The sequence below is a fragment of the Cariama cristata genome, unplaced genomic scaffold (genome assembly GCF_000690535.1).
Source record: "Cariama cristata isolate BGI_N322 unplaced genomic scaffold, ASM69053v1 scaffold27348, whole genome shotgun sequence".
NCBI lineage: Eukaryota > Metazoa > Chordata > Aves > Cariamiformes > Cariamidae > Cariama > Cariama cristata.
This window is the reverse complement of record NW_009631023.1, coordinates 694-17,332: the sequence shown is the minus strand read 5'-3', so window position 1 is coordinate 17,332 and position 16,639 is coordinate 694. Positions and strand designations below refer to the sequence as shown.

Below are 16,639 nucleotides of genomic sequence, written 5' to 3'. Positions count from 1 at the left end.
TTTTCGGTGTAGGTTTCCTCAGGAGCCGGGGCGGGGGCGGAGGGCGGGTAGAGATGAGCTTCGTGCTTGCGGTTCTGCAGGGGCGATAGCATCTCTCGTCGCTTTTGCAGCAGCATCCTCCTTCCGTCCTGTCGGCAGCTCTCCTTTTAAATGTGGCGTCGCGGATGTTAACTTGTTATTAGATAGCGGCAGACCGCTCGGGGGCGGGGAGTTTCGTCTGGCGAATTCAGCCCTGGAAGAAGGCACGGGTAGTCATCCAGATCTGATCCAGCGCACTTGCGGTTCCGGAGAGCTCGGGGCAGGCTCTCTTGCTACGAGGCTTGTTTGAGGAAGGTGAAGTCTGTTATGGTTTGCTAACTGCCTGTAGCCTTTTTTGTTTGTTTGTTTGTTTGTTTTTTTTTCCTTGAGGGAAGAATGGGAGACCGATCCTCACGGCTAAAGGAGATTTTAACCTGTAAAATCGTGGCAAGATCTACCATTTGTTTATACTGTTACTGGATTATTAAAAAAAAAAAAAAAATGATGACTTAGTATATTACCAATGCAAAATATTATGGTTAGCTAAAACTAGTTTTTGAATTACGTTAGGCTTTCATTTTACTGAATGGTTACCTGGAAAAGCAGCGGATAGGTTGTTGGTTGGGGTTTTTGTGTTTTTTTTGTCATAAAGCACATAAGTAGGAAAGTAGCTTTGCATATACCTAGCAGGGGATTTTAAACTAGATACTACAGTGCGAGGTCATTTGAAAAGTTCTTTAAGAGAACGAATAATATGATGGTTGTTTTGAGGTTTGGGTTTTTTTTTAAAAAAGGTTTTTTTCTTTTTAATTCAAGTCCATTCAGTTCATTTGTGTAATTATGCTCTAGTGAAACAAAGTATCCTTGCAGACAGTCCAACAAAAACATCATCCCTGAGCCAACCAAAAAATGCAACTAAAATGTTGGGAATGATGGGGAGAGATGCAGAATGAAACGGATGCTTTTACTGTGCTGTTTTGCAAATACGTAGTCAATCATCATTTTGACTATTGTGGGTAGCTTTTGTAAGATGAGACTGGCCATCTTAGGTAGAACAAACTCTAGCTTAGTTAGGAAATGCAGCCTGTAACAGGGATCAATAGCAGATGTGTAAGAACCTCCAAGGGTAAGTATAGAATAATGACTCCTGATACACTCTCCCAGCTCTGCCTCTCTCCAGCTTGTGGGCTTCCAGACCCAATGTCTTTGTAATTAGTATATCTTGCTAGATTGTTCTTCAGTGAACTTTTCTGATGCTTTTTTTAACTGATTATGTTTCTGGCTTACAAATGTTCTGTGGCAAAATGTTCCATTCCTTGATTAACCTTTCTGAAGGAGTTCTCTCCTTTGAACTTGTCATTTCGTAATCTTATTTGATGTCCCCAATTTTTGCATTCTGAGAAACCATGAGTAATTTGTTCTTTATTCATCAGTTTTATCCCACTGCTTACTTTATTGTCTCTTAACATCCTTATGAACATGATCTGTCACTACAAAAAGTCATAGTCATCCCATCTCAAAAAAGAAACTCTGAACATGAGGAGAAGAGCAAGGGGACAAGCAGAAGTATGACGTTAAGAGGAGTAATTTAAAAGATTGGAAGTATTGAGCTTGTAAAAGAGTGTTTCAGTTGAGAAAGGGGCTCGGGTATGATGAGTCCGCCTCCTGAGTGGAATAAAGGTGAGAACTTGAAAAAAACGATTGGGAAGCAGGCTTAAAATAAAGAGGAAGATTAACTTTTTCTCCACAACACATTGTGAACCTTGTCACAGGACATTATAGCATATGAATTGGTTCAAGAGCTAATGTAGAGAAATTAATGTATGATTGGTCTGTTGACAGTTCTTAAAAATAAAGGTCTGGACATTATCTCTGGCTCAGGACATTCCTGTGTTACAGATTGGGAGGAAATATGTGAAACTGAAGGATCACAGTGCTTCTGCACTTGCCTACTTTTTTCTTGAGCATTCAATGCTGCCAGGTACAGGGTGAAACAAACTCCTGCCTGAACTGTATTTTGCCTAAATGATAGGAGTAGTTAGCGTGCAGCAATACAAATTCATGGAACACAAGCTTTGTGTTCCAAACACATTGCTTTGTGACTGCTTTTTTGATATGTATTAAGTTTAAGTAATTTGTTTCACAAAAAAGTTGTTCTTAACTTGCAGTCGAGAACCTGTGGCTCTAATAATGCATATTTCATTGTCAGTTTGTGCTGGCTTTTTCCTGCCTTTGCTGTTGAGTGCACTGTGTTGGCACAACTGCAGAGCAAACCTAATGGGGATGGGGATTAGCTGAAAAGAAACCTTTTTTTTTCCCTTGGTTATTTTTCTTCCAGATCAGTGTCTCAATCCAGTTCAGAATCTGGCAACGTGGGGAGCTATCAGCAAGGTCTAGGGAGTGTTTAAGGAGCATTGAATGTTAAAATATGTCTTGCTTTAGAGGGAGTTAATGTGGTGTACTGCTTTGGAAATTAGTATTTCTGTGTGCTGTGGGTGAATTTTTGTGTGGAGTAGGGGTGATGGTATGTGTGGCTCTCAGAAATTTAATGTAAATGAAGCAAAGTGTCCTGTGCTGTTTGTTGATGTTGCTGTTCAAAGTAGGGTTAGTTGTCTAAAGCGTTCTTTTCACAACTGTGAGGAAGATCAATGATAGAAGGTTCTGATTTCTGCTAGTATCCTAATAATGCTGACTTTTATTTTGCAAACACATAGCTAACCACAACAAAGACTTCCATTTATTCTGAAGTTTCAGTCCTGCAGCACAAAATCAGAAATGCTTGTGCGATTCTAGTTCGAGAAGCTAGAGAATATTCTACTCTGTTGCTGAAGTGTTTATTTCTATATTTCAACTGCAGATTTCTTTTTTTTTAATCTAGTCTGTGTTCAAAGATCTGTTAAGAACTATGTTTTATCTCAAATTAAGTTAACTACTTGAATAGATGCGAAAGGTGCTTTAGCGCAATACACGTTAAAAATCATTCGTGATCCATTCCAGTGGCACAGTTGTTGGGAGAGGTAACCTCTACTTGAGAGATAATAAACGAGCAGATGGAAGGCAGTAACTCCTTGAAAAACTGCCCAAGTTTGGTGAAGGTGATCATGTAATTCTTTGGGTCTTCATTAATCTCATCACGAGTGGTGTGCAAGAGCTGTTAGCCTTTGAGCTAGCAGTTTGAATGGTAAGCACTTGAACAGAGGAACCAGAATTACAGTAAAAACCAGTGAACAGAAGCAAATTTTACTAAATTGGCACAGTTTTATTGATTTGAGATAAATTTATTTCTTTGTATGAAGCTTGTATAATAGAGTTCATTTAAATAGCTGAAGTGAATGGGAGAGAAAAAATCCTTTCCTTGTCTTGAGAATAACCCAAGATTTTTCTGTCTGTATGTTCTGTTTTCCCTCTTTCAGCATAAGGATGCGTACCAAGCGATCTTGGATGGTGTAAAAGGAGGTGCCAAGGAGAAGAGACTTGCAGCTCAATTTATTCCGAAGTTCTTCAAGCATTTTCCTGAGCTAGCTGACTCAGCTATCAATGCCCAGTTGGACCTCTGTGAGGATGAAGATGTTTCTGTAAGAATAAGAACCTTCTAGCACGTTGATATGTTGACTTTTTTTTTTAATAGGCTATGTCTTTGGGGAGGGGAGGATTGGTCTTTGGAAAACTTAAGAACACTTAGTTGTATTCCTGCAGTAGGAGAATCTATTGTGTGATGGTATGGGAAGATATATCGGTTTTCACTTGTCTTTTTCACTCCCGTCATCAATCAAAGGTATAGCTCTGCAGAAAGAAACTTAGATACCATTTATCGGAATATCTATTACATTCTTTCCTTTCAAAAAGCACTTTGTGGTAATGGATTCTAATAAATCCTGCTAGGAGGCAAGAAAATTTTGTTCGCACCTGAGAACCACAGGGATGTGATTCTGAATGTATTATTCTTGCGGGAGTCTTGAGACGCTTCGTGCTGCTTCTGTGGTGTTGATAGAAGCTGTACCTTTGAAGCATCTTTGGTTATCAGATCTTAAATGATTTGGGCAGATCACTCAAGGATTTTTGTCACTGCTGGGAACAAACCCGAGAGGTTCTATCTGCCGTATGCACAACTGTAAAACTATCCTTCCTGTTAGCAAATAAGACTCCATAATAACACAGATTCCAGCCCTTTATTTTGTTGATCAAATGAATGATTTGTGAACAGAGGTGCTCTTTGAATTTGTGCTAATCTAAGTGCTGCTTAGATTGAAGAAAAATACATTATTTTCTTCATAAATACATTATATTAGTTTCATAGCAAATATGAAGTTTGGACTGCCATTAAAGTCTGAATCTTGAACATCGCTTTCTGAATATGATACTCGTGTTAAAAGAGTATGTGGTAATTTTCTCACATTTGGCTGATATTTCTGCCAGACTTTGGTAGTTGAATTGCCTGGGTTGGTTGGGGTTTGTTTTTTGGTAATTACTTAAACTTTTAAAATTTTTTATGTTCATGATACTGACAATTTTGACAGATCCGGCGACAAGCAATCAAGGAATTGCCTCAGTTTGCCACTGGAGATAATCTTCCTCGGGTAGCAGACATACTGACCCAGCTTCTGCAGTCAGGTAGGAGACATTGGTAGTTTCCTGGCTGGTCTCCTTGTGGCACACCTGAAAATGTATTCAGTTTTCTTCTGTAAAATGTTTTCCGTTGATTCATAACTTGTTACAAAGCAGTCTGTCCCAGTGCCATTCATGTCCTCCTTCTGCTCTTTTTTCCCCTTCTTTGTATTTGCTGTACTGTTATGCTGCTAATTCTGCTGAAAGGTCGCTAATTATCCTAATCTAAACTGAAAACCTCTCATTTAAATATAACAATTTTTTTTCATTAAAATTCTCTGAAATCATCTGTAGAAAAAGGAGAGAGGAAAAACAAAAATAACACAAAAAACGAAACACACAAAAACCCCAAACAAACCCCTTCCAGTTATGGGCTGCAGCCAGTTGCCTTCTGAAACTAGTTATTGGACTTCTAATCCAGGTACTCAGAAACTTTAAAAATCCTGAAGGCATTTTCTTCCATACAATGCGTTTTTCATGCAAAATATTTAATTCAGAATTTAATATACAATATGTATTTTTTTTAATCTCAGGAAGTTATAGAGTGTTAAATATTAGATGTTCAAATTTCTATTAAAAATGCATGGTTAAGTCTCTAGGCTTCTCAGAAGAGACTTTTTTTTTTCTTTGAGACTTACTCATTTCTGCATTTAGTTCAAGAGGAAAATTGTTTCTCCCACCTAGAAATACTGTAGATCACTTAAGAGTTTAAAAACAAATAACTATTTATTTTCCCTTAATTTAGTAAAGGACAGCTTGTTTATTCAGCTGTTCCTTAAAATGACTAAATATATTGATTAATAACTTCCCTGTCAAGTTTGTAATAAAGTTGTGGCAGGGAGGCTGAAGTGGCAAATAGCTTTTGTTTTGCTTCCAACTTCCATAATCGTGGCTTTCTACTTCCTCAGTCTAGTAGGTGTTAAAAATACAAGTTACGTTGTTTGTAATTACATGCTGAGGATAGAACACTTCTTGTGTGATATCAGAAATCTTTGTTTTTCTGCTCTTATGTTTGCATTTCAAAGATATGCATATCAGGGGGTTTTTTTCTCTCTTCAGATGATTCTGCAGAATTCAACTTGGTGAACAATGCTTTGCTCAGTATATTTAAGATGGATGCTAAAGGTAAAGGACACATTTTTCTATAAATGTATTTTATTAATACTTCCTAGCCTCTAGTAGGATGAGAACAGGACTCAGATTTGTATCTTCTTAGTACAATGCGAAAGTGAGACACACACTCATTGTTTAGTTTACAAACGAGACTAAACTTTTCAATAATTGTGGGTCTGAATTATACAGTCCAGTATAAGAATGTGGATTGTTGTGTCAAGCCACGTGAAAATTGTAATTTTTCTTAAAAGTTAGTATAGCAGTTATTTTAAAATGTGTCGTGGAGTTGTACAGGAGGAAACTTCTTTCCTCTGCATAGGGGGTTCAGCTCTTAACTTCTAAAATAATTTGTGTTACCTGATTTATTCTCCATTCAGGGACTTTGGGAGGCTTATTCAGTCAAATTCTTCAGGGAGAGGATATTGTAAGAGAGCGAGCCATCAAGTTCCTCTCTACAAAACTAAAAACCCTGCCTGAGGAGGTGATGACAAAGGAGGTAGAAGAGTTCATATTGACTGAATCAAAGAAGGTAAGTCTCTTATTTCGGTACCAACTTACGTATTATTAAACCATTCCTTATCACTGGTATTGCTTTGGAGGTCTGTTTATTTAAACCACATGTAGAGTTAAGCATTGTACAAACGTGGTCTTCTAGTTATCCTATTCTGCTGCAATCCAAACTTTGCAGCATTTTTTTGTGGGAATGTTAAAATAATGCTAGGCTCTTCTCATTTTGTAAGAGCGACTTTTCTTGTAGTCATAGAATCGTTCATGTTGTAAAGCGACTTTGGGAGATCAATCACCTCAGTGAATCATGCTCAGCTGGATTCAGATCACATTTCTCAGCGCTTTGTCCTGTTGGGTTTTGAAAACCTCTGAGGATGGAGAATTCCCATACCGCCTGGGCGACCAGCTCCAATGTTTAATTGTCCTCAGCATGATTTTTTTGTTTTCTTTATCCATAATTCAGTGTTTATCCCATGTCAGTGTTGTTTCATTGTCTCATTCTCACCTGTCCACCTCAGTAAAGAACCTGGCTCCTACTCTTGGTGACTTGTTCCTAAGCATTGGAAGATTAACATTAGGTCACCTCTCCTCCATATGACTTTTTTTCCTTTATGCTGAAAAAGCCCACTTTCCTTAGCTTCTCCTCACAGCTCATGTGCTCTGGACACTGATCACTTTGTTGGCTGGGCTTTCTAAAGCTTATCAACAACTTCCTCATACAGGAGGGCCCGACGCTAGGTGCAGTGTTCCAGATTTGGTCTAATGAGAGTGTAGCAAAGGAGAATCCTCAATCCCTTTGCTTCCCTCAGTCTACTGGGTATGCTCTTGTCACAGACCAGGACGCTGTTGAACACCCGGGGAACGCTTCTGACACTTCTGTTTAGCCTCCTGTCCCCCAGAACCCTCGGGGGCTCTTCAGCAGAGCAGTTCCCCAGCCAGTCAGTCCCCAACATGTGCTGATGCAGGGAAGTTAGTTCATCCCAGGTGCAGGACTTTGCATTTGTTTGTGTTGAATTTCATGAGATTCCTGTGCATTCCCCAAGCTGAGAAAGATATAAAAAGTATTACAACAGTCAATAATGAGTAGATAGTAATTTCATATTTATTCTGCCTGAAGCATATGATTTTGTCAGGTAAGAAATTTGTTCTTAAAGTTAGAGTTCAAGAAAAATAATGTTTCCTATGCACAACTTGATGGCAGGTACTTTCATTTGGAGGTGCATACAATTTTACTGCATGTTTTCATGTGTTCCTTTAAACTTCTGGTTTTTGAATAACTAGAAGCTAAGTTTAAATGCTAAAGATTTGCATACTTTACCTTTTCAAATCAAGTAGATTTGACTTAGAGGTTTACAAATTACCACCATAGAAATACATTTTCTGGTGTTCTGTTAAGGTGCTGGAAGATGTGACAGGCGAGGAATTTGTTCTGTTCATGAAAATATTGTCCGGATTAAAAAGCTTACAGACAGTAAGTGGAAGGCAACAACTAGTGGAGCTGGTAGCCGAACAAGCTGACCTGGAACAAACGTTCAATCCATCTGATCCAGATTGTGTGGACAGACTTCTGCAGTGTACTCGGCAGGCAGTGCCACTCTTCTCAGTATGTATTTATTTGCTTTGCATGAGGAATGTCATGGAAAGTTGATGGCTGTAGCTTCTCTTTGGTGTTCTCAATGATTATATTAGAATGGCAGCATAGCAGTACTTCTCCACCTTCCGCTTCTCATGCATTAAGATGTTGGAAAACGTCCTTAAAGCCTCCGAATACAAAGAGCTTTTGTGTTATTCTCTGCTCTTTGACATTTTCTTTCACCTTTAAGATGTTATTGAATTATGACAAGATTCTCACACTAGATTCATACATGTATGAGTTTAATTATTTCAAGCCTAGTGCCAGGCAATTGCAGCACAGAAAGGCCTTTATTTTTGGGTTATAGGCATTCAGCCCCTGTTGCAGACAGCCTCTGAGTTTAAGCTACCTGGAAGGATCCCTGCATTTTAGGAGTTAGAGGGAAGTTTAATAAATTTTTACGGTAGAGCTGTGTGGTAGGCATTTATAAGGGTGGCGGAGTGATGGGGAAAAAAGCTATTTAACTCCTTCAGGCTCAAAGAGTAGCCTGAATAATGTGCAGTGTTTTGTTTGCAGAAAAATGTTCATTCCACAAAATTTGTTACTTACTTCTGTGAGCACGTGCTGCCAAACCTCAGTTCTTTGACTACTCCAGTGGAAGGTCTTGATATCCAGTTAGAGGTAAGCCAAAATGTCTTTCAAATCGTAAAAAATAAGCATCTTAGACAAAGACGGCTATTTTAAAAATTGCGAACTCCTTTCAAGTGGTTTTCAGTTTTTGGCTTTGAGGAAAACTAGCTACACTGAGGGGAAAAAAAAAATGTTTGCTGTATTGAGGCATGACTGGGCATTGCCTTTTAAAGCATGTGTGATTTGTCCCGAGCTTTTGAGGCAAGGCTAGAATAAGTAGATTGGTGTAATCAATTTTATATTACTGTCAATTTTTTTTAAGCACATAGCATTTACTGAAATGACTGTTGCATGGTTTGTGCTAATTTAGCCTCCTAAGGGAGTGGCTTAATGTCTGTAATTTTGCTTACATTAATCAGTGCTGCAGCTTCAGTTAGGTCTCTGTGAATCTCACTTTGAAGGTGAGCTGCGCTGCAGATGTGGGAGATGAAGTTTTGTTTACTGTTGACTGGTGATGCTTGTTGGGATGAAATACACAAACCTGTGTTTCTATTTGAGGACGTGAACCCCAGAGTAGGCATGTTCCTCCTTGTATTCTTTCCTGATGTTTGGGAGGGGTTTAATTGTAATAGCTCACCTCTGCTGTGCCAGCCAGAATGATGTGATAATTGCTTTTAGGTTGAATGTTAAGCCTTTGTACTTTTCAGTTAACACACAAAAACCTTATGCTGTCCTTATGGGTAGGTTTTGAAGCTTCTCGCTGAAATGAGTTCATTTTGTGGCGATATGGAAAAGCTTGAATCAAATTTGAAGAAGCTGTTTGATAAATTACTGGTAAGACTAACTCAACTTTTACCCATTCACACTTTAAAAAAAAGTTTTCATCAAAACAAGTTATTTTTATCTATTAATCTGTTTATCCTTTTTTCTTAAAGTGGCTATTTCAAAGATAGCTCTGTCCATGATACAAGGTCAGACATCATTTTGCAATTCAAACCCGCTGTAGATATAGAGAGCTGTTACCTGCATAATGTTTTTAATCCAGTAAACTCGTGTGTTTTTGTTCTTTTTAAATTTTATAGTGATGAGAGACTCATGTTGATCTCATTAAAGGCTATATCAGCACTGAGAATTTTAAGCAGATTCGGCACTGTTTCAGAAGCATTGGTGCGGTAGGTTGTTGCGTGGTAGCAAGGCTAGCGTAATATTTCCTGTGAGTCAGGTGTCAAGTCACGTAAGTGTAGGCAAACCACCTGCACCAGGACTTCATGCAGCGGTTCATCACCTTAGTATCGGGACGGGGGATACTTCTTAAACTGTCAGCATAAATAAACCCTCCAGTTCAAACACTGCAGAAGAACAGTCGGTCTGCGTAAATGTGTCTCCTGCATTTGTTTTTCCTTTCTGTTCATTAGGAGTATATGCCCCTTCCTCCAGAGGAAGCAGAGAATGGGGAAAATGCTGGCAATGAAGAGCCCAAGTTGCAATTCAGTTATGTGGAGTGTTTATTGTATAGCTTCCATCAGCTGGGACGTAAACTTCCGGACTTCCTGACAGCCAAGCTGAATGCAGAGAAATTGAAAGATTTTAAGATCAGGTAATCATTTAGAGGCAAGTGTTAGAGTTCTGATAGAAAGTGTGAATTATTATTGTCTGAATGCTAAAGGAGTACAAATCAGATTGATAGAAGGCTTATTTTGAGTGGTTTTCCTAAAGGGGGAGGTGCGGGGAAGATATTACAGCTTCCCTTTGCTTATGGTTTTGTTTTATAGGAATGTGTGAAATGTATTAACAGATTGCTTTTCAATTTTTTAGGCTACAGTATTTTGCTCGAGGGTTGCAGGTGTATATTCGACAGCTTCGTCTGGCACTTCAAGGAAAGACAGGAGAAGCCTTGAAAACAGAGGAGGTGAGTATTGTTCAGGAATTCTGATTTTTCCAATTGAGCCTAACCAAAGTAACCATTGGCGCACATTAATGGGGTGCTGGTTTTTGTAAGCATGCAAATAGATTAAGGGAGTAGCACTGCTAACCTCTATTGCAACTGCATCTTACCTAATGCTGCGTTTTGCAAGCTAAGATGATCTTTTAATTTCTACTGTTAGCTACTCTTTGCATCCACATGTATTTGGCTTAACTGTGCTCTGCGTTTTGTTTTGCAGGGGGAATTTTCATCTATTGGGGGAAAAAAAAATTAGTGGGAAATACACTGGAACATTAAAAGCAACTAGTTAGTGTAAACCTGCAAGAAGCCTAAAGACAGTTGTAATGAAAACTCAGAAGTGTACACACCTTTCACTATTATTCTTGCTGTAGCAATTCACTAGGAAGAGAAGTCAGTTTAATGTTATGACTTCATCAAATGCAGTTGGCATAATTTAAAGCTACCAGATTAGGTGTTCACTGATGTTTCTTTTTTTTACAGAACAAGATTAAAGTGGTTGCCTTGAAAATAACCAACAACATTAACGTTTTAATCAAGGTAAGTCCTCACATTATGGAGGAATAAATTCACACAGTAGAGTAACCTATGCAGAAAAAAGGAATAGGTTTGAGCTAAGTTGTGTTGTGTTACTAAGTTAGTCGGTGTTGGCCAGCTCAGGGTTGCTGCTGCTGCTCTGCTGTTCCTGAAGAGACGTGGATCTGCTGTTCATGCAAGGCAGTTAGCCTTTGCTGCTGCTGCTGTTGGGATAGGGCATTGAGGCCCTTTTTTGCAGCACTAGTTGCCCACAGGAGTAGAAGACCTTGCTCTAGGGGTCTCTGGATTCTGGCCAAACCTTTTTCCTTGTCATTTCCCTTTCCTGCAGTGGGCGGGGGATGTAAGGAATAGTTTGAAGAGCTGCAGGGAAGATGTAAAGGAGGGAGGAGGCAAAGCAAGCTGCTATACGGACCCTTTTTCTCCAGAGAGTGTAGGAGAGATGAGCTGCAGAAAGAGACTTCCATCCAGAGCCCTTGAAACCACTCTGATTTCTTCTAACCACCTTTTCCTCTCTTCTTTTGCTTCCCATCTCTCACTCACAATCGCCACAATAAACCAAAAGCTTTGCCCACAGTGTTGAGAAGCCAGCCTTTTACCATCAGAGGGGTATCAGATGTCCCCCTGCAGGAACCGTTGTAGTTCATGATAAGATGCTCGATGTGCATAGGGAGAGAGAGAAAACGTATTATGTCAGCGTAAGACACTATTCTGTTAACATAAATCTTATCTGCACTTCCTAGTGAAGTGTGTGGGCTAAGGTAGCCACGTAAAGCTACTGCCTTCTCCCTCTGCCATGGGACTTCAAAAATAATTTAAAATTGTTGGAAAGTAACTGTTACTCTGAAGTCTCAATAGGTAGTTAAAATTTTGAGGGCAGTCGATGTGAATTTAACTGTAGAATAAACTGATTTTTTGCATCCATAGGATCTGTTCCACATTCCTCCTTCTTATAAAAGTACAGTTACGCTGTCCTGGAAACCAGTACAGAAGGCAGATGCAAGGTAAGAGCTTTTCATAAAAAAAGAAAATGGTGGTGTTAATTTTTGCTGTTTACAAAATAAAGATTCCAAGCTGTGTATATATAATATACGCAGCACATAAAGTAAAAGTTTCCCAATCAAAAATAACACCCCTCCTGGAAGGAATTAAGGCTGTGGAGTGATAATCTTAGCCTTGCTTTAGGGATACAACAGACCAAATCAACTGGAGACTAGCTTACTTCCTCTTTTGAAGTATTATTCAGTGCGTCTTCATTAGCTGCTGCTAGCTTCCAGTGGTTAATCTTTGAGGCTGAACTGCTGTTCTTGTACTTGTCACCACAGGGGTGTGATGATCTGTTTTTGTTTTCTTCTGTCAGTCAAAAAAGAGCAAGTGAAGATACAACCTCAAGTTCACCCCCAAAGAAAGCTTCGGCAGGACCAAAAAGGGATGCCAGGCAAATATATAATCCTCCCAGTGGAAAGTACAGCAGTAACCTGGGGAGTTTTTCTTACGGTAAGTTAGGCAGCTTGGAAGAACTTTGTCTGGTGACAGTCGCGCCTTGGGGCGAGGGGAACGAACAAATTAAGCCAACTTAGTATCACATTCTTGGAAGATGAAATTGTACTGTCACTGATTTTTGTGTTTAACTGTCTCTTTCTAGCTGTTGACCTATTACAGTGTTTGAGCGTTACCAGCTTAGACACTGTATCATTTGCAAGTTAGTTTTAGTAGTGTTTTAATACATAGAGTTAGTAATTGAACTGTTGCATTCTCTATTACGACGCACGACACTCGCACCCCAAACTTCCCATTGGACAGACCAGTTGCTGCAAGTGGCAGAGCTGGGCCACCTCCTGTCATACAATTGGACCTGTTACAGCCGCTGCCGATGTTGCAGAACTGATCCGGAGCATCTGGCAATTGCCAGGTTCACTGTGCACCCACACAGCTACGTCCTCGTGCTCCCAGTGGGAGTGATCCTGTCTGCTCCCCTCTGTCGAGTAAACAGCCTGCTATGACAATTATCACCCATGCCCATAGGTCAAAAAACTGATATAAAGCATTCATATATGAAAACAAAGAGAAAAGATAAAATCTTCTGCGAATTTCTTATTGCAGGCTTCAGGTGATGCACCTGTGTCTTAAGATAAGCTTGTAGTCCTACGGTTCTAAAAATTAGGAAGTTTTCAACCAAATATGTTGTATTAATTGCTACTGTTTCTTGTTAGTGAGATGTTTAGTCCTCTGATCAGCTTTTGATTTCAGTACTCTTTAAAATGAGCACGCAGTCCTCTTTGTAGGACCTGTGTTTTAAGACTCTACATGAAGAGAAAGCATGGAAGGGGAATGAGAGTTTTATATCTTTTCAAACAAATCCAAAAAAACTTTAACGAAATATTTTGTGGGGTTTATTTGCTGTGATTAGATTTTTTCTTAACAAAGGGAAAGGAAAAATTTTCTACAGTATACAAATAGTTTGTGTGTGTGTGTATGTATGTGTATATATATGTATATACACAGCTATATATATGTATATATATAGCTATCCGTCTATGTCTAAGATTTGTGATTGGGTATAGTTAAGATACCAGCCCAGCAAAACTAAGTGTGCTGGTGATAACTTGAGGATAGAAAAGGACAGATAGGGGTGGTGTGGTTTTCCATCGTTTTATAAAATCACTAGGAGCAAGTCAAACGCCTCAAGATCAACATGGTGTTGCTAGACAGAAGGATGAGCTAGGTAGCCTAATGAAGTTCTTTACAGACCAGTTTTCAATTCTGGGATAATGGACTGGCCCAAATAGAGTTCTGAGATAATGGGACAGTTGGGTGTCATAGTACTAGTATGCAGAAAGACTACATGGAGTTCAGAGAGGCTCGTTCTCCTGACCTTGTACAGTTAGTGGGGTCCGTTGTCCATCACAGCATAACTCGGAGATCTCATGGTGTATAAGCAGGATTTGCCTCAGAGACTTAAGTCAGCCTTCCATACCTCCAGTTGTTGCTATTTAATTTTAATCTGTATACAGCGTAAAACCTGTATGAAAAGTTTTGACTTTTATTTCAGAGCAAAGAGGCGGTTTCCGAGGTGGACGAGGAAGAGGCTGGGGAGGACGTGGCAATCGTAGCCGAGGAAGAATCTACTGAGTAGACCTCTAAATCTTCCATGCCCCTGAAGGGCTAAAGTGAAAGTGCTACTCAGCGAGTTTGCGTGGAGTATTGTTTCCTTCAAGGACTGCCTTCCACTAAGACTGACTTAAATGTTCTTTATACCTTTGTATGTATGATCTACTTTTCTAACGGACTACAACTTGTCCATAGTGAAACTACAACTGTATTTTTGGATGCTTACAGTCAGCAGTTTTGGGTTCTTATTTTTGAAGTGTCTTCAGGATTTATTCAAAATTGGAAAAGAGCGTAGATGTTTTATCACAAGCTACATCTCGATAGTTTGTATATTAACCTAAAAATCAGCTACTGCATAACTGAAACTATATCGTTGAGTTTATGTATTAAGTAATGGACAGGAAAGGCATGACAACAGAGATACGTGTCAGATAAGCTTAGCAGCTGCAGTAATCCTTTCCTCATCTGTAACCATATTTTGCAATATGTGGAGAAGAGTACCATTGTTAAATTTGCTTTGATTTACTTTTTTTTAAAACGGAATTGAATGAGATACATGCTGTTTTTTTAACGTTTGCAACATGGATGGAAATTTATTTTGCCTGTAGCATGAAGCAGTCCTTTTCCTTAGAGATGTGGAGAATGTGGTGTTTTTTGGTTTGCACATCTTGCTCTTCTCCGTGCATTGTAATGCAAAAGTGATGTTTTGCAAATGAGTTTTTAATGTTTAATATGAATATGTGCATATAGTTATGCCGTGAAATTTCAGTAAATGAACAGGAAAAACAAAACAATAAATGATTAGAATTATTCCAGGAATGGGTAAAGACTGATGCAGTGATTAAGCTTCATAGGCTGGAGCTGGACCGTAGCAGTACCTGGCTCTTTTCTGTGTTTTGCAAATTTCTGGATTAGTTGGCACTTGAGGGTTGGTTTGGTTTTTGTTTTGTGGGTTTTTGGTTGGTTGGGGTTTTTTTGTTTTTTGTTTGGTTTTTTTTTTACCAATACAGTTGCATTTGAAAATATATAAATAAAATTGTATTTTGGGTAACATTGAAAAATTCCAGTTATGTAGTTCAATTCAGGTGGAAAAGTTAACAATTCCATGCTATTTTTTTTTTCCATAGCAACTTGGGATTCTTATTTACTGGTGTACACCCAGAAAATACAATGTAAGAGCACAATGCTTTTTTTTATTGTCACCACTCAAAATTTTTTACTTCTCAGGTCATTCAACATTGTAAAGGAATTAGAGGATAGTAGAAAGAAGTTGGGACAGAGGTGAAGAATTTTAATAAGTGTTCCAGGGCGTGTTGATGTAAAAATAGCTTAGGCTTTAGAAGAATTAAGATTATTTCTTATCCTCCTTTTTATGTCCAGCCATTTGATATCCACAGACACAGACAAATGCCTGAAAGTGATGTTTCCTCACCTAATTCCATTTGTATTTGCTTGTGAGTCTGACTCAGGTGTCTTCATGAACACCCTTTGATATTTATCACTACAATCAGATGGCCAGAATACCGAAACCATGTCAAAGTCAGAGACATTGTTGGCGCTAAATTAGAAGTCCATTTTTGCTTAACTCTGGAGCAGCAGGCAGCAAACTTTGGACATTCCGGGACACGTGAGGTAACTTTGTATTTCTGATTACATGCCAGCTGCTAAACTCAGATTTGTCACTAAAAGCAACAAACTTGGCAAAGAGCTTTCAAGGACAAATTCGTGAAATCAAAATGTCACTCAGAAAATGGGCACTAGGTAGGTAATAAGTTTCCATTGTGGGGAGGGGGAGAATAGACATTTTGCACTTGTGGCTATAATTTGTGTTTTGAGGTGATTTAAAAATGTAATCTCAAAGCCTAAACACAGCTTGTATTTAGACTAATAACTAGGTACTAGCAGCTTATTTTCTCACTGAATTTTTAGTGAGTTTTCTTTGTGGGACTCCTGTTTTTCAGAGGTGATGTGCAAAGTTCTTGTGGCCTCAGAGGTAGTTAGATTTCCTTCCCCCCCCGCCATTTCATAATTAATTTTAATGCAGAGAGTTCTTGTGGAGACACCTGTTTACCATCTCATTGAATTGTAAATGTTCCCTTACGCTTTTGGAATAAATTCATTTTGTAATTTTGTTTGGCTCATTGTTTCACAGTTACTCTGCAACATTTTGTGTTTGCTTAATAAAAGGGTACTGTGGTACCTTTTTGTTTTAGTGACCTACTCCTCAGATTGCTGTAAATGTATTGAGATGTATATGGATGTATCCTGTTTGCCACTAAGGAATAGACATTAGCAAGACTGCACTCGCTGTTTCAACTTTTAAATGCAAAATTTTGGAGAGGAATTAAAATACTGAGCAAAAGCTGCATGTCATACATTTTATTTGGCAATTACCGTGGGAAAAGGAGTCATTCATTGTCTTACTCAACGTCCTAGATGTTAGCAGTGCAATAAAATTTGTTAGTATCTTGTGATAGAGCAAGCATGGCTTGGAGTAGCAGCCTGGGGTTTTTTGGTGTAATCTGTAATAGGCCTGATGTAAAAACTCTGTCAGCAGTAAGGAACTAGCATACTTGTGAGGATATGTTCTCTATCCTGAGAGAAAC

At 38.9% G+C, this 16,639-nt stretch overlaps 1 protein-coding gene across 1 annotated transcript; it reads left to right on the top strand.

The window, feature by feature from the left end:
- Positions 1-80: 80 nt before the first annotated feature.
- Positions 81-14,852, top strand: API5 (apoptosis inhibitor 5; the record flags this gene model as incomplete). The annotated part of the gene is made up of 15 exons (XM_009705796.1): positions 81-281; positions 2,357-2,409; positions 3,432-3,593; positions 4,536-4,629; positions 5,683-5,748; positions 6,114-6,265; positions 7,640-7,846; positions 8,393-8,497; positions 9,191-9,280; positions 9,862-10,043; positions 10,262-10,355; positions 10,872-10,928; positions 11,850-11,926; positions 12,283-12,419; positions 13,975-14,852. Coding segments are annotated over 15 exons (1,757 nt in total), but the record flags the coding sequence as incomplete, so codon positions are not given.
- Positions 14,853-16,639: the final 1,787 nt, after the last annotated feature.